The sequence below is a fragment of the Callionymus lyra genome, chromosome 2 (assembly GCF_982586985.1).
Source record: "Callionymus lyra chromosome 2, fCalLyr1.hap1.1, whole genome shotgun sequence".
Classification (NCBI taxonomy): domain Eukaryota; kingdom Metazoa; phylum Chordata; class Actinopteri; order Syngnathiformes; family Callionymidae; genus Callionymus; species Callionymus lyra.
In genome coordinates this window covers 35951360-35969204 of record NC_141819.1, presented here as the reverse complement: position 1 = coordinate 35969204, position 17845 = coordinate 35951360, and the positions used below count along the sequence as shown (strand labels likewise).

The 17845-nt window shown below is 39.5% G+C and overlaps 1 protein-coding gene across 1 annotated transcript; it reads right to left on the bottom strand.

Annotated features, from left to right (window-relative positions):
* Positions 1–66: 66 nt before the first annotated feature.
* On the bottom strand, positions 67–10137 carry LOC148086696 (nuclear receptor subfamily 2 group F member 6-like). Its single transcript, XM_087784887.1, has 5 exons — positions 8700–10137; positions 6743–6837; positions 3486–3814; positions 3175–3421; positions 67–1849 (listed from the first exon to the last, which is right to left on the bottom strand). Exons 1-5 carry the CDS (start codon positions 8960–8962, stop codon positions 1575–1577), a joined length of 1209 nt encoding a protein of 402 aa, XP_087641013.1. The 5' UTR covers positions 8963–10137; the 3' UTR covers positions 67–1574.
* Between the last annotated feature and the right edge of the window lie 7708 nt (positions 10138–17845).

Sequence of the window (17845 nt, the reverse complement as noted above, 5' to 3'; positions counted from 1 at the left end):
GTTGGTCTACGTTCCTGGAATAAAAATCCATCCAACAAGAATCCCACGCTGACACTTCTACAAATCTTCAGTTTGCATGTCTTTATTTGCCATCAATGCAAAAATAACCAACCACTTAAAAACTCTTTCAGTGTAGAAACGTGAGTCATCTCTGCACACTTAAACCACTAAGATTGAAACAAACAACAAAGGGGACATGAGCAGGTAAAATAGTTTGATTCGCAAAAGAAATACAAGTGATAAAAAGTGTACTTTCACTTACTTTGATATAATTTGGCAACAAACGTGTACTTATTTTCAAGCAACATCAGTACTTTGAATAAGAGAATTAAAATCCGCAACATTTGAATGAAGGAACACGAATAACAACAAAAATCAAAAAAGGTTTTAGGTTCAGTTCCTGTGAATCTCGGCTTTAATGTCGTACCTTGTTCCCTTTAAATGATCGCTGCACATCTAATACAATCTTCGTCATATACATGTATAAAAAAATGAGGTATTAATGTTGACCAAACCTGTGAGCTCTATGTTCACCTCCTGCCTCACGTCACCAGAGAGAGGAAGGTAAGAGAAATAAACTATTTATTCAACCATGACATTGTTAATTTAAGGAAGTTGTTCATGTTGACGTGCTAGTAGCTAATATGTTAAGCTAGCGCGGCTAACTTTGAAATAAGAAGCATTATACCTGTTATCTTTCTATATTGTGTTTTTTTTTCCATGTGTGTTCTTTAAATATGTTTGTAAAGCCATAGACATACATACAAATCATTCACACTTGTTTAGTCACCACCTAAACCTAGTGTTGTTAGCTAGTTAGCTAGTTAGCCGGTTAGCTGTAAAGTTGCACCTGAGGTCTCTGCCTGATCATAGAAACACCTTTTCTTCGTATTGACTTCTGTTCATCACGCGCTTGTGGTGGACTTTAAACACAGTTTATACCGTCTATTTACTTTATTTATCTATTTTACAGTTGCAGAAAAGAGGCCAGAACATGATTTCTGGAGTATTATTGAAGCGTGTCAACAAAGAGACATAAGTTCTTAGATGTTCTGTGTGAAAAACAAATATAATGTATAAGCAGTAGAAAATAATCAATGCTTATTTAAATCATACTTGATGCAGAAAAATATAAAAAGAGATTGCGAAATTATCATGTTATTATATGTTTAAATGTTTCTAAGAAGCAATTTATTTAATTAGTTTGTATCTGTAAATGGCCTACTGTCCACAATGTACATTAGTTTACCATGTTAACTATTTTGATTCCTTGGTTTGGTTCAAAGGACATTTGGCAACGTTATTTCCTCGTCTGTTGAACTAAAGAAGTTTTAGTGATGGTGGCGCAGAAAGGAAGCACCAGGTCACAAGTGTGTCATATGAAGAGGTAGTAGGGCCCTGGGGCCTCGTGTTAAGAGTCTGGTTTTCATGTATGCCTTGTGCGTCCAGGACAGACTGTCAACATCCATATATGAAGAGCCGACAGGTTGTGTCGAGAACATTCAGTTCGTGGTTTGGTGGCGATGGATATTCTCTCCGCGGGAACAAAACCTGTCTCACTCTGGTCCACAGGTTCACTGTCCTGCCGTGTAGGGCCAGCCGATGGAGCTCCCCGACAACTGCATGTCTCGGATCAGGGTCTCGATGGGGGTCTTGCCCACCAGCCGCATGAAGAAGAGCTGAGAGATGAGGTTGGCGGGAACGGCTCGCAGTGCAGGGAGGCGGAGCAGGAGTCGCCCGAAGCGCTGAGGTTGGTTTGGGTATTGCAACCTTTCGTACTCCGTCAGGGCCACTTGGGCCTTCTCCTGGAGGGACTCCACGTGGGCGGGGTCAGTCAGACCACATGCATCTATAAGACCAGAGGAGATGGTTTATGGACTTTTGTCATTTGAATTGGGTAAAAACCTGTAATGTGGGTCATCCTCAAATCCTACACTGTCTTGTTATTTTCCTTGAGAACATGGACGATGTTCTTCCATGAAGAGATCACATCACTGAATTAGCAGCTAATATATTCTTTGAAAATTCATTTTAAAAAATCAGATTTTAATTCATTCATTCATATTAAAATGTCGGCAGTATTGCTTTTTTATTTTTAATCGTCCTGCATTTGTAAATACATGTTAATAATCCTTACTGCTATTTCAAAGACACTGTTTATTTAAGTGATATCATTCAAACCTTTGCAGACCTCAAGTAAACAGGCAAATTCCAAAACAATAACAACAAATATATGGTTTTCTTACTCTTTACCTTATTGCCCCCATAACACATGAAAACTAGATAAAAAGAAAATGAATTCTCACTTTTTAAAAAAACTATATTGTATACTCGCTAGTTTAAATAATGGCCAAAAGTGCAAAAAATTAAACACACAGTAAAAGTAACATTTTGTATCGTTGTGTATTTTGTTGATTAGAAACTAAATTCAGTAAATCTTTGGCCAAATTACATATCAAAGTGAAGACATATTTCCAAAAGGAAAACACATGGAAATGAATGTACTATAAGGTGCATCTTCAGTTGTTATGAGGTAGAAATGATGAATTAATTAGCTTAATGTAAAATGACACCATGGTAACAATATCATTAAGGAGTCATGACTTGTCCAATGTTCCTTTTTTAAAAAATTCAAATGGAAATCAAACCTGTTATCCAGGCCTAGGCAGAGAGTGGCCCTTTGACATTGGATTCATGTCACCCTCATGAGGTCAAAGGTCATATAAAAACTAGTCACTAAATATGATTATAGGGTTTTTGTTTTAGGACTTTTGTCCTGTGTATTTGTTTTTTTGCCCTCAAAAAGATTTAAGTAAACAAATATTTTAAGGATTTTTTTAAATAAAAGCTATAAAAAAAAAATACAGTAATACTTTAAGCATATGTAACTTGATTTTGCGACTTGATTTCACATGTTTCTCACTTTGTTTTGCTTGATGGTCCCTCAAAACACTAGCATTGGTAAAATTGGGGCCCCCGAGGAAATGTAGTCGCCGACCCCTGCTGTTATGTGACCTTATTAGGTCATTTTAGTGTTTCAGTAACTAATAGTGACCAGTAGAGGGGGTACAAAGCTGTTGAGAAGCTGATGTTAGTTCTCTCCTTTAACGTTTTCCTCCTATATCATGATTTAGAATCATTTAAACACAAGTTATATCATATTGTCTGACTTGCCTGGTGAGAAGAGAGCGATGGCCTTGAGGCAGCTGTACTCGGCTGAGTCCACTTGCAGCCGGTTCAGTTTGTCCACTTGGTCCTGGAAAACCCGAACCTGGTCCATGAAGGACACCACACGCTCCGCAGACATGGGCGAGGAATGGAAGCCGGCGGCGGCCAGCAGAGGAGCCATGTGAAGAGGTAGAGCCGACTGAGCCGCGTTCAGGATGAACAGTTCGCTCCAGCTCAGTCGCAGTAGCGCCACCTGTTGGCCACAAACCAGAGGACATGATGGTTTGAACCACTTCTGAGCATGTGCACCTGCTCACCTGCTCAGACACCGGCAGCTCGGGGAAGTAGGGGATGTTTCGGGCCCACTCGATGGTGCTGAAGAGCAGCCGGGCGGCGAGCTCACAGATGCTGTCGATGCCCATGACCGACCCCCCGCTGGCAGACTGCATCTGCGGTTGACCGTAGGGGGCGCCGTACCGACTGTTTGGGTACGGCTCTGCCCGAAGCAACTGGCTGATCAGCTCAGACACCGGCTGACCGTTGAAATACTCCGAGCCCATATGGCCCGGCCCGGCATTTCCCAGACCTGCCAGCGAGTTTGGACTGATGCTCGCGTGAGACGGTGGGATGCGGCCTCGCTGCACCGCTGCAGACAGACAGGGTGATACAGTCAAGTTTCAGAAGATGTTGCAAGAGATGATTGTCAAGGAATTATTTTGTGTTGGTTTGGTCATGTGTCACTTCTGTTTGTTGTTTACAATCCTATTTCTTTATTTTTGTTTTTACTAGAATCTACTAAGCCGCCCGGTAATTGACACAATTGGATTAGAAAGGCCGTGTTCAGTGATCTAAATAGACTTAATTATAAGAAGATCAAATCAGCTCAGAAATAACTCTTCAAATGTTACTTTGCTTTTTATTTACACCGCATAAAAAAAATAACTTGACATTTTCAGTTGTTTTGAGTTGACTCTTAAGTATTCTGACTCTTAAAACAGCAACACAGTCTTGTAAACATTCAGTCGTCTCTAAATGTGTTGCCACTTTGGTTGACAGGTGGAGTGCAGTTTAAATTAAATGTGTTTTTGGATGAATATACACTTTTGATTGACAATTCTTATGCTTTTCCAGACGGTATAAAAGTCATTTTTATATTTATAGTCCAAAAGGTGACATCAAAGACTGCGCCACAGGCACAGTTCAGTCTCACGAGGGGTTTGAAAATTAGGTCGACTAACTTCAAAGTTAATTATTTGGTATATTTATATGTATATATTTCTATTCAGCATGTTTCACAAACAGAATACAAAGAAGTTTATTGCCAGTATTGTACAAGATATACACAGGAGACAAAGTAAAAAATAATTAAAAGGAATACATTGTATAAAATAAAATAAAACATGTTATAAACATGTAAAAATAAATACATAAATATTGTTATTTTTAAATTAATGATCAATTACTCATTTAAAAACTGAAGTAGCAGACATGATGTCACAACTTATGTTATGAACAACATAATACATACTTCAAATAAAAGGTAGAAAAGTAGAAGCAGCTGAAAAAAACTATTGATATTTTACCCAAGTTTGTCTCCAGGTATAAGATCATGATAGTAGATTCTAAGTATGATTTTTTTGTTCTTAAATATATTATTTTAAATCACATTGGGCCTTCTTATATGAAGTGAAACAGTGTGAAGTTTAAATAATGGCACCAGATACAAAGTGATACGATTATTAACTAACTGTGTTTTGATAAAACAACTCAAGGACTAAGTCTCTTACTGGGTCAAAGGTGAAGCAACCGTTTCCAGGTACTGTGGAAACAGAGCGACCTGCGTCACTGGCCCAGTCAGCATGGTTCATTAATAACCCGGCCCAATATAACCTCCTGCACACGGTCACCCCTCAGAGAACATTATGTGAAGCGTCCTCGGACCAATGTTAGCTCCCAGTGACCAGTTAAATGCTCATTTTAATGAGCACAAGTCAGAACCTTCACCTTTCCCACTGTGAGCTGGCTTTGAAATATTGTTGACAGTTGAAGAGTTGAAGAGAAGTTCTCTTTTTCAATCTTGATAAGTTTGAACCCTCTGCTTTTTTAAGTGTCTTATAGTCACAAACAAACATATTTCAATGATACAAAGAACTGCAAAAGTTGTTGAAATTCTGATTTCTATTTTGCTTTTGTTGTTGTGGTTTTAACTTCAGGGCCACACTATTGACCTAAATGACTCAAGAGCTTCTAGGATTCAGTTTGAATCTCCTGAAAGATTCATTATAATCCATCCCAAAACACAAACAAACTATCTCTTTTCAAGTTGCCCCCTTTAAATTTTTTATCTAAAGTAGATTAATACATTAATATCGAGACACAAAAATGCCAGGGTTTAAGATAGATGGATAGATGGATGGATAGAAAAGCCAATGAAGATATTATCCAGATTTAAAACTGAGGAGTACATATATTTTGATGGGAGTTTTTGATGATGTAGAAAAAACTCCAAATAATGTTAATACGACATATCACAATCTGCTCATATATTTTGGCCCCTTATATGACAGAGTCGTGGCCCCTGATCTAAAACTAGCTGATTTGAAGCATGAATATGTGAAAATAGAAACGTCTGTCATTCCAGCTAGACCAAACAATGGACACCCTGGAAAACTCTACCCAAGCAAACTACTGGCACAGTAAACCTAAAGCATCCTCTTATCAAGTCAAAAGTTTGGAACAATAACCTTGTCAGTGATCTTGTCTTTTGATCTGTTATCTACGGTTACAATCTTATCATCTTGACGTATCTATTTTTGTACTTTTGTTCTTACAAATTAGCGTGTTGTTGGTATAACCAGATCTCTTGAGGCTCTTAACAATGGAAGCTGACGTGAAAATGACCAAAATATAGATCTTAAAAATGATCTGTCAGCTTAAGGTTCTTTGTTACACTACATGGCCATAGATAGACATGATATGTTTGTTTTTAAGTCAATATTAATTTCTCATAAAGTCGTCAAATAGTGGAGAAATGTATACTTTCAAATGTTGATGTAACTCATATTACTTTGACTAGGGGTGTGCAATATAATTTCATCAGTGGCCACAGTATATACTGTGACTGTAGTAAGTAACATTTATAATCGGTATTAAATAAACTATATAAGAAATGCTTATGAAAGCAGAACAATTTAGTTTTGTATCTTATCTATTATACTTTAACCTCATGAGGGCCTCATAAATACAGCCAAAGGGCTGGATGTGACCCCTGGGCCACTCTTTGTCCAGGTCTGCCTTAGACCAATGTTTCTGGACCAGTTTGTTTCTGAGGTCAAGTTAAGATTCAGGTGTGACGTTAGAAATAATGTTGTAATTCCTTTGATACTGTAAATGAATGTGTGTAATCTAGTGAGTCTGACAATATTTATGTTAATATTTCAAAGCTGTCCAGACTGTTTTGTCCATGTTGCTGGGATGGATTCTGTAAGCACGAACAGGTTAAAGGAATAGGAGATAAATGAAAAATGATACATTCCATCTACTAGTCTCATCCGAGTTAAATAAGGAAGTTAACCTTCTTTTCGCATTCCGACACGAAAACATTTCTTCAGGCGACAATACTGGCACTGGTTTCTGTGATGCTGGTCAATCTGGCATTCTCGGTTGGATCTGGAAATGAAACAAGCACAGACTGAAACATATGAAAACTCTTCACTGAAGTCGCTCTACAGAAATCTTAACATTCAAAGCGAGAGCCCCCCCCCCCCCCCCCCCAATGACCCCCTTGACCTCCGATGATGAGTGAACCATGTGAGCCAGCGTGGCGGAAAAAGCTATCAAGGCTGTGACCTTTTGTAAATCATCAGCCCCGCACGTCGACAACCCAATGAGAAAGACTTTTCATTATGGGATGTGACTAAAAAGACACCTTCTGCTCAGGGTCAGTGAGTTGCTATAGCGAGGGAGAGATCTGTGTTCTGACGCCGAGAGTGTCGTGTGCAAAGGCAGCGAGGCGAGTTTCCGTGCAGTTCTTGTGGACGCCGAATAATGGGAATGTTGACCTTCTGAAGCAATCCACCCCCACATGACTGACCCTCGGGCTTCCATGTGTTTCTTTCAAGGATGTTTGTGTAACTTATCCAAGGTTGAACATGTATGAATGCAGAAGTGGGTCGACGTTGTGCATAAGGGCTCAAAGTCATTTTAATCTTTCTCCTAATATAAAAACTTTGAAGTATCGTAAATGTAGATCATTAATAAGATTATTAATTTTTTTTTTATGGTTCAACTCTGAAGGGCCACATGAAGGTGGTCAAAGTCTATGCAGTTAAGCAGGTGTTTAAGTCTCTCCAGCATGACTGAGATTCCTGAAGAAAGAGTCCAAACAACATGACCTGAGCAGTAGGTGCTTGGAGTGATTGTCAATCAAAGGTTTTGGGTTAACTTTTCACTCTTAATTCATTGCCGTCTGCGGTCACCTTGTCTTTATGTCTTTTGTGCATAAAACTAAAAAAATATGCTTTTGGAAAGCACACTATTGTCTTTGTTTCTTCCTTATGAGCCACAAAGTGTTGCATCTTCTGATCCACCATTCATTGACCTCTTTCCACGTGGTTGTGTTTACAATAAAGTCGTATTAAACTGATGTTAATCAAGGGTTATTTAGTGACTTAAATGTTCACTGGACATCGTGAGGTCTGCGAGTGAAGCGTGTACTAGTTAGCTAGTGTTGTTGTTGTGGATCATATGCATTTTAAATCGTAAAAGTTTGATAAATCAATGCCATCAGATAATTGAATGGTTCAATTTAATCTATATAGTCGTTTAAAAAATATATATTCTTGGATTAATAGAATACAATAATTGGCTTTTGAATTGGCCATGATGCATTGACAGTGCTTTTATATTGTCACGTGATTGACTGAAAAATGAATCTATTGGTTGTCTTTCAGTATAGTCTGGTTATAATAGCGCTTTAATACTGCGTGAAAAAGCTACAATTTAAAAGCTATTGAATAATATTGGAATATGAATATCAAATTCTAGTCTGTTTTTTAATAGTAATAAAAAAAACCATTACATTTAAAAGGATTTAACCCTTTAAACAGCTAAATAAACAAATATTTATTTTAAATAATTTTAATATTTTGAATTGTACAACTTTTGAAATGTTAAATATAATTGTATTTGAGATTCTGGCACCTCCATAGTTTACACTAAATGTTTGGTAACAACACACTATGTAGCCTGTACTTGTACACTTACTTTTACAATTACTTGTTTTTGCTGGTAACACTAACGTTTAGCAAACTAATGAGGGAAAAAAATGAAATTCACTTTTCTATCTGAAATCCAGATTATCTGTAAATTAAAGTAACATTTTTCTGACACACAATTCATCTGTTTCTAAAAATGCCATATTTGTCCATAACTTTCTGGAAAATTAACTTGTATCAAATACATTTTTTTCTCTCACTTCCCTGATATATCTCTTTAAAACGGCGACCGCTGGTCCTGCCAGTCCCTCCTACCTGCAGGAGTAGTTGAGGTTCCTCCGGATGCTCCTCTTGAAGAAGCTCTTGCAGCCCTCGCAGGTGAACACGCCGTAATGCTTCCCGCTGGACTTGTCCCCGCACACCACGCAGTCCACCACGCACGCCTTGTCATCGTCGCCCACGTCCACGTCGCTGCTGCCGGCCTGCGGCGAGCTTTCCTCGTCCTTCAGGTAAACCTTGTCCCCCAGTCCGTTGGTCTCCCCGTTGGGGTTGCCCCATCCCCCGCTCACCATGGCCATATTCTCTGAGACACCCAGCCCGTTGAGTGGGTCATACACTGACCCGCCTCGCTGGATCTGATCACGAGACCCGGTGGCTCTACAGTCCTGCGCTCGGGAAAACTTTTCTTCCTTCCGTTGACCTTTCTCCCCTTGCTCACTTCGATTGACCCGCAGCTCCCGCCCGGTCTTGTTTTCTCTCTCCTCGTCTCACCCCTGCCGGCCTGACCTCTAAATCAATGGCTCGGAAGATCTGAGAAAACTTGAGGCGCACACAGCCCGTGGTTCAGAGTTCAGCCAGTGGAGAAAAAAGGGCGCAGCCTGCCCTTTCACAGGAAACAATAAATTACACCCTGTCTCTCTCTCTCTCTCTCTCTCTCTCTCTCTCTCTCTCTCTCTCTCTCTCTCTCTCTCTCTCTCTCTCTCTCTCTCTCTCTCTCTCTCTCTCTCTCTCTCTCTCTCTCGCTCCGTCCTGCTCACTTTCTCCACTCTTAAAAGCAGGAATAGATCCACCTCACCGACCACGCTGCATTGTCGCCGCCACTAGAGAAGTCTTGCTGGAACGACGGCGGTGAGAAGTCCCTGTGTGCACTGCTTCCTCGCAGCAGGGCAAGTGGGAGGAAAATAAAGCTGCTCTCCTTCAGGCAGGGTTAAACTGCCCTGCCCTCTCCTCCAACTTATAAACTTGTCCAACCAGTTCTCGCGCAGAACTCTTATCTGCTCATCTGCAGCGGTTTTCTAGTCCAGACTCACTCTTGTCTTGTCTTCAGCTTTTTGAAAAAAGAGGGTGACGAAGCTTCAGGCTTGGATTTTTTTAAAGTGACGGCAGCAGAAGTTACGTCGTCCAGCACTGGTCTGTCGTCCCGTGTCGTGACGACGTCTGCTGTCAGAATGTCATCGGATCTGAGAAAGTTCTCGCCCCTATTCTTTCCAATCCGGCTCCAGAAGCCACAGCTCTCACTCCTCCGGGTGGAATAAATGAAGCAAACAAGCCCGTTGTCGTGTCTGACACTATATGATCCTTTTTTCTTTTTTTTTCTCTGGGCTCTGTCTGCTTCTCCTTTAGGGAGAGCGAGTGCGTCTGTGTGCTGAGGGATTTGACACTGCTATTCAAGCCCTGCCGTTGCCATGACACTGGATGCCTTATAAGGCCAGCAGAGTCAAAGAGCACTGTGGCTACACACACACAGTCACGGAGAAAGAATGCCTGACTGGCTGCCTGTTTCCCCCCCTGACCTCTGGGCCAGCCGGGTGGTGGGGGGGGGGGGGTCGAGGGAGTTAACCCCAACACTGCCACAAAGCGTAGGAGTGGGGGCCACTTGGGTGGACACGGCAAAGAACAGCGCTCGCACTCATGTTCTCCACTCCAGTCTAATCCCGGAGACTTCCTCCTGCGACTCTGTTGACCCAACAATAACAGGGAGGGCCTGTTGTTGCAGAGCGACTTGTCGAAAGGTTATTTGATACGACACCTGCTGCACGCACTGGCAGGTCGGCGTGAAGGACGCCGTGGAGTTCTGGCTCTTGAACGCTACACGGCGAGGATTATTAAGATATCACGCCGCTATTAACTCACCGGGGAAGAAGGGAAGATTAGAAAGGAGAGGTCAGAGCTGGTGAATAGCAGGTCAACATTTCCTTTTTGGACAATAAAACGTACTTATTAAAGACAAAAAACGAGTGTTATCTTTAAGGGGCGGATATTCCTGAGGAGCAGCAGCGAAGCTTCTTGTTCTTCATCATCCAAACGCATTGAAATTGTTTACTCGCTTTTCGCAGTCAAATGTTTTCGCTCTGTCCTCGGGCATCAACACAAGAGTCGCAAACGAGTTCCTGACTTTGTCACAGAAACAAATTGTTTTTTCTTTTTTAACAGCCCTAGCTTTGTGCCTGATTTGATGTTATTCATTTATGCTTTGACTGCCCTCACATGACTGAGAAGTAGAAATACTAGAATGTGTATATTTTCCTAAAAAACACATCCCTAGATATTCTATAATCAAGACAATGGTTCTTAAAGTAGCCCGTCAGTGAACATTGTAGGGAAACATAGAGGCCGCTTGAGGGATTCTACCTTTTTTTCCATGACATACTTACTAGTTTCCGACATCTCTGACCTCTTTAATGAACGACCTTGTCAGCGGTGTCTGTAGAAAGTGTTCATTTTCATAGCGGGTAGAGCAGAGGTCACCAGTTTGTCAGAGCACTGCGGTGAAATTGTCATTCATTATTGCTATTAAGCAGGAACATGATAAGAGTCTTTGATAGATATAATTAAAAATACTTTTTTTTGTTGCTGTTGGTTACCGTTTAGGGCACCCGGTGCCCTTGGGAGTATCTTGCGGTATCAAAATGGTTCATGACCGCTGGTCTATAGTCTATCTATCAGACTTTGTCTGGCTGTCTGTTGCTACAAGTCTGGACTTATATTTAAATAAACGGACCTGAACATAATGTTAAAGCGAGGTTGTGTAATCAATAAAGTTAGTTGGTGATCAAATGATCTCCTGAGAGAGAGTTTCAGAACGAGTTTGCACAAAAAAAAAAATGTACCAAGTGCCTCGTTCATGTGACGACAACAGGAATTTTGGAATGTAAGGATTAGTTGATGACTTCCCTATGACCCTTCCCTCCTTATCACGGTGAAGAGAAACTCTTTGCACGTAACGGATTCTACAGAAGAAGTTCTTTCATCCTAAAGTATAACTCCTTGTCATGCGATCATCATGTGACAGGATATAAATAATTCAGTATACAATCAGAAGCATTCAAAGAGTCACGCGGCCGAGTCCTGGTCATCCACGGTCCTGGCGAGACGGAGTTTTGCTCAGGAACTTCCAGTTACGTATGAAATACCAACAGCCTCGTCGTGTCTGTGAACAAGTAAGAAGTTGAGCTGGTGTCTGATGTGGGTTGACAAAATCTGAAGGAGACATTCAGAGTGTATTCAAAGCAGCTGCAGTGACTGACTGTTTCCTCAAGGCAGGGCTTGGCTATCAGATGATTTAAAAGGAGCAGAGGTCAAACATGAACCGAGTGTTTTTAAACGCTGAACCCTCGTGACCTCTTTTGTAGGAGGAGCCACACGCACGTACAACTTCAATGATTTGAATAGACGTCTGTGTTGTGTTGACTCAAAGCTGGTGTGTTTGGAAAGACCTTAGGTTTGATCAGGAGGTTACCGAAGGTCAAACTGATTAAAAGGACGTTTTTTTTAATATTCAGAGTAGATAAGAGATTTCAATGTGACTGTGGTGACAAAATGTTAGTGCTAGTTTTTACAATTTGGGACGATAAGCAAGGTAGTGGTTATGACGCAATTCCAGGTCAATCTTTTTTTTTTGAGCTACATGAAATAGTTATTTGTGTCCTTTTTTTTCACCTTTAAATTGAAAAAAGGTGTGGTTGGCAGAACAGTAGTATTTTGTACAGCTGATTACTCTGATAAAATTTTTACTTAAGTACAAAATATAAATGAACTTAAGTAAAATCTAAATGTTTTTTTTTTTAGAGGCTACCTTAAAACTAAAAGTATTTATAGTATTACGCTGGGATTCCTCGTAGTATCACTCCACAAGTTACCATAGTATTAATTTGCCAGTCACTGGAGTATTACTTTGAGAGTCACCATAGTATTACTTTGCAAGTCAGCCTAGCATAACCCTGTGTGTCCCCGTAGTATTACTCCTCAAGTTCCCGTAGTATTACTTCATAAGTCGTCGTTGTATAACCCCACGAGTCACCGTAATATTACCCCGCGAGGCACCATAGTATTACTCTGCAAATCACCGTTCTATTATTTCGCGAGTCACCGTGGTATTACTTTGCGAGTCACAGTGGTATTACTTTGCGAGTCACCGTGGTATTACTTTGCGAGTCACCGTGGTATTACTTTGCGAGTCACCGTGGTATTACTTTGCGAGTCACCGTAGTATTACTCTGCAACTGATTGAAAGTATTACTCCACGAGGCACTGTAATATTACTCTGCAAGTTACTGTAGTATTACTCTGCAACTGATTGAAAGTATTACTCCACGAGGCACTGTAGTATTACTCTGCAAGTTACTGTAGTATTACTCTGCAACTGATTGAAAGTATTACTCCACAAGTCACTGTAGTATTATTCCGCAAGGCACTGCAGTATCACTCCGCAAGTCATGATAGTATTACTCGACGAGTCACTGTAGTATTACTCGGCACGAAACTTGTTGTAGCAGCTATTATCTAGTCAATGACATGTAACGCTGAAGCTACATTGCCGTACGGCCTAAAAACCCAGAGAGGATCTTTCTGTACGACAGTACTTGGTTGGTCTTCACATGAACACACAGCTTCAAAAGAGGTTGTGTTTGGACACACACAAGGTAGAGAGAGTGTGTGTGTGTGCGTCCTTTTTTCAAGCTTGTGCGTGTGCGATCATCTTCGCTGCTCTTTGAACTGCAGGTCAGGAATGCAGCAGCTCCCAGTGTGAAGTCGACAGTTGTGGAGTCTGAACATTCCTCACACAGTCATTCAAGCAGCGCAGGAGAAGAGTCGCACACTCACCTGAACGCTGCATACCTCACATACTGCACGCTCGTACAAATTGCTCATAATTCCTCTTTGAAAGCAGCCCCAACATTCAGGAGACGTTTCAAAGATTTCTTTGATGCAAGCATTTCTATGTCTTTTTCCATCATGTTCTGCTGCAGTTGTAGATGTTAACACTGTAGATATAGAACCACATTTGATGACAATAATAAAACCACATGGGCCTGTCATTTTATGTCGACCGTCAGATGGTATAAGGAGGCCAGTGTGTTTTTTTTTCTTTGTTCCTCCTTGTGTATGAAAAAAACAATTAAAACCTTTAAAAATATAGTTTATTATGTTGCATACATAAAATACAGATGATGTCACCTACACAACACAACGTCAGAGCTGAGTTTAGGTGATTTTTTTTTTTACCTAATTTTATTTTATAGTTTTAAGATTACTGCTGTTAAGTATCCGCTTTACCGTCAAAACACAAGAACAAACGACTACATACACATCCTGGTCACGCTCACTGACCTCCTCTCTCTTCTCTCCTTGGCGGGAGTCGACTCTTGCTGTTGATTGGTCGACACACCTTCTCTCCTGCACGTCACACACACCTCTATAATGCGCTAAATACCTTTTACTGGTAACAGTTGGCTCTTCTCAAGGAAGTATATCATAGTTATCAAACTTTAGAATGATTCATTTTAACATTTCAAATGTTTAAACCTGGATCATTTATTATTGTAATTATTTTATTTTAATAATTGAATTAAATCATTTCTATAGTGAAAAGTATACTATGTATATTTTCAAGATGAAACCATTTTTTTTACACATAGTTTGATAACCTCATTCCAATAATGGTATTAATTCAATATAAAAATGTTGTTATAATAGTTCCACCAGACAAGTGTCTCATGAGCCAATCATTAGACACACAGACGATCACATGACGACTTAAAAGCACTGGTGCATCAACGTATCATAGTGGATTCAAACAGCATCAGTATTGTCTGGTATCACTAATATACCCTCATTTATATTCAATTTCAAACACTATTAATTAAAAAAAAATTGAAATTATAAAATGTGTTTTCAATGTGAATTTCAAACTCTTTGTAAAAATAATAATAATAAAAAAAAAAAACATTTTAAAAATATATATATTTTTTTTTTATTCAATTTTTCAATAAAAACTAATTCAAAGTATAAATATGGCAAATATTGAATCTGATTATGAATAACATTTCAACATTTGATACTGATATACTTCTTTTAGTTTGTTTTTAATCATCTCTTTCTCTGTTTCCTGGCTCCAGAGATCATCAGACATGCTTTCAGATCTGCTGAAATGTTGTTTACCACGGTAAGAGTCAATTCAGCAGCCATTACTCAGGGTCAGTGTGTGGAGTTTGAGAACAAGAGTTAAAGTTTAACTCAGTAATTCAGGGTGATCCAGCAGGAGCACATGACTCCCTTCCTTATTAGCCTCGCTGGCCTTTGGCCTACAGAGCAAAGAGAAATAATCCTCTCTGCGCTCCATCTCTCGCCCTATATCACCCCTCATGATTGCTCCCAACACTCCCAGTCCTCAGGCCTTTGACCTCCGGCCGAATGACGGAGCAGTTTCAAATAAACACGGCGGTGGGACCTGCCAAAGAAAAACATCTGCCGCGGTCAATCCGGAGTGTCCGATCAATATCCGCCCTCCACCCGCCCAGGACCTGCTGGACGTGGTGGGAAAGTTCCCGAGTGCTGCGTGTGTGCGTCCTGTTGGTTTTGTCATTCAAATGAGTCGCATTGTGTGAGCGGACAAGATGTCCTGGTCTTTGTTGGAGGAACGATTTACTGTAGTTTCCGATCGCACTTATTGGCCGACGTGGAGTGAAATTGGAATAATTTCTCTCATGTCGATGTTGTCCTGCTGTCAGAGCGAGTGGATGATTGACAACAATCATAGATAGGAACGTGTCCACAAGACTGTCTGACTCAAGTTATTTTGTTTTGTTGAGAGTATTGGGGGGGAAAAAGTAAGATAACCTATAGTACTAGATACTACAGTTGGTTAAGAAGTACTAGTGCAGTGTATGTTGTTGTTATTCACATAATAACACAATAAAGTACTTATTCTCTTACTCGTGATGTTTAACATGTGCTTAAACATTTATATTTATGTTTCAATTAATAGCAAATTATGTTATTTGAATGACTTCAAACGTAAAAAAAAACGGTATGTACGCAGCCCACGTGAAGAAAACTGCCTGCTGGTTATCATTTTCCAATAGTGTTTTTTACTTGTATATTTACATTTGTTAGCAGACAAATAAATCTTCACACTTTTAGTGATTATATTAAAATAAAATGTTAAAGAATTGAAATAGTATGTTATTCAATTATAATTTTAACTCAGATCTGAGGCTTGTTTATGTATAGTATTAGTTCTTATTGTTACTTAAGTATTTTCCTTTAAAATTCTTTCACCATGATGTGGCTTCTTTTATTTGTCCCTTTGACCTTTTGGTCTCACAGTCCCTCGCTACAGTGTCAGTATATGACGTGTATCTTCAGGATATGTATATATTTTTTTTATTGATTTTCAAGCATAGAGACGGAGAAAAAGTGAAGTAAGTAAATTTCAAAGAAAAGTTTCCACCCTTTAAGAATTTTTTTCCCATTATCATGGCTTAAAAAATACTACTAAATAATAATACTAAAAACATTCTGTGTATGTATTCATACAAATACACATATATGTTTATAAAAAATTGACAATACATATATAGTAGAAGAGGTACAGTACACATAGTGGAATTATGTAATGAAAAAATCTGATGAATATATAATTAAAATTAAAATACAACTAATCTAATAAACGAGTAAAAAAAACAAGTAATCATTAATTGGATTAAAAATAACTGTATTCTGTAAAAGTACCTGATAGTGTTGATGTCGTATGAAAGGTTAACTATAAGCAAAGAGAGAAGTTCTCGGATCCAGTTTTAGAATAATGAAGGTAAATGTTTGTTATTTGAGACTTGAACTGCCATCAACATTTTTTCAAATGCCAAAAAAATATATTTGATAATATAGATAAAGCAAGTTTTTATCAGAAAGATGTTTGGAGATGAGCTGCTTGGCAGTGGTCTTTGTTGAAATCTGCTTTTTAAAAACAATTCCCAAAGGTAACACAAACCTTGTGTATACACACAGCAAGTTGATACAACAACGTCACTTATTTATGACAACAAACTTTTTTGCATATAAACAACAGAGACAAATACAGTTGAAACTACACAAATGAGCTCTCATACACACACACACACACACACATATCGACAACAAACAAACAAACACAGGTGACATGCTAACATGTGTTTGTTTGGTAGGTTCAAATACACACAGTGAGTCAGTGGACAGGAACATGGGTTCATGTAGTTTGAACTTAAAAGCAAATCTTGTTAGGAGTCAGTGGTTTAATGTAAAGCGTCAGGTGGTCGTTTAAAAACCTGGACTGGCCTGCAGCTCTGCGAGCATTAGCCTCTAACACTCGCCGCAGTCACAACAATTTGATCATGTTCCTCGCCGGCGATTTGAATCTCTTCCAAATCTGCCTCCAATCTGTTCCCGCCTGGATGTGTCCGGCGCCGCCCAGCAGACGTTAACAACGGCTGGAGTAAGACGCTTAGGATGACAGGACATTAACCTAATCTGCTCAATGAAGACGACTCAGGGCTCTAACTGGATTAGGATGAAGCCACGCCCCCTTGACATCTTTTTCCTCTAAACCGCCTGTAATCTATTGATGACAAGCCGGCGAGCTCGCTGACCTCTCAGATTATGAGCTGCAGGGGTTCTTGCCTTGTCACCGATCTCATGCTCCAGATTAAAACATGACGTTGAAAAGGGATTATTTTCCACTGATGAACATTAATATTTGGTTTACTTTCAGGAACAAAGGAGATTATTGGCACAGATCAGTTGATTTGTTTGTCTTTGAGATTAGATTAATTTGGTCTTGAAGCATCAACCAAACATGAAACTTTCACAGTTCACTGACTTTTTTATTTGCATCATTTTCATAGACCTTCAAGGTGAGGCTCCTAAAGACGAGCGCTGTGATCTGTCAAGAGGTTACAGGTCTAGTTACTTTAAAAAATAAAACTCCTTTTTAGTCTCTTTACTATAAATAGAAATTAATAATAAAAAGTGTGTTGTGCAAAATTCAAATTTACAAAATTTCGTGCACTGCTTAATCATCAAATTAGTTTCAGAAGTGTTGGCTATCAGACCAAACTTAGAAGATGATTGTCATTTCATGCCTGGATCTACAAGAGATGCTTCTATTTGTATCGTATTGTTCACAAACCTTGCGGGGTAGTAAG

Coding starts and splice junctions, on each gene's coding strand:
- LOC148086696 (XM_087784887.1), bottom strand. CDS start 8,962: ATGGCCATGGTGAGCGGGGGATGGGGCAACCCCAACGGGGAGACCAAC. Junction 3,422..3,485: donor AGCTGCCGGTGTCTGAGCAG/GTGAGCAGGTGC, acceptor TGTGGCCAACAG/GTGGCGCTACTGCGACTGAG. Junction 1,850..3,174: donor CATCGCTCTCTTCTCACCAG/GCAAGTCAGACA, acceptor CTGGTCTTATAG/ATGCATGTGGTCTGACTGAC.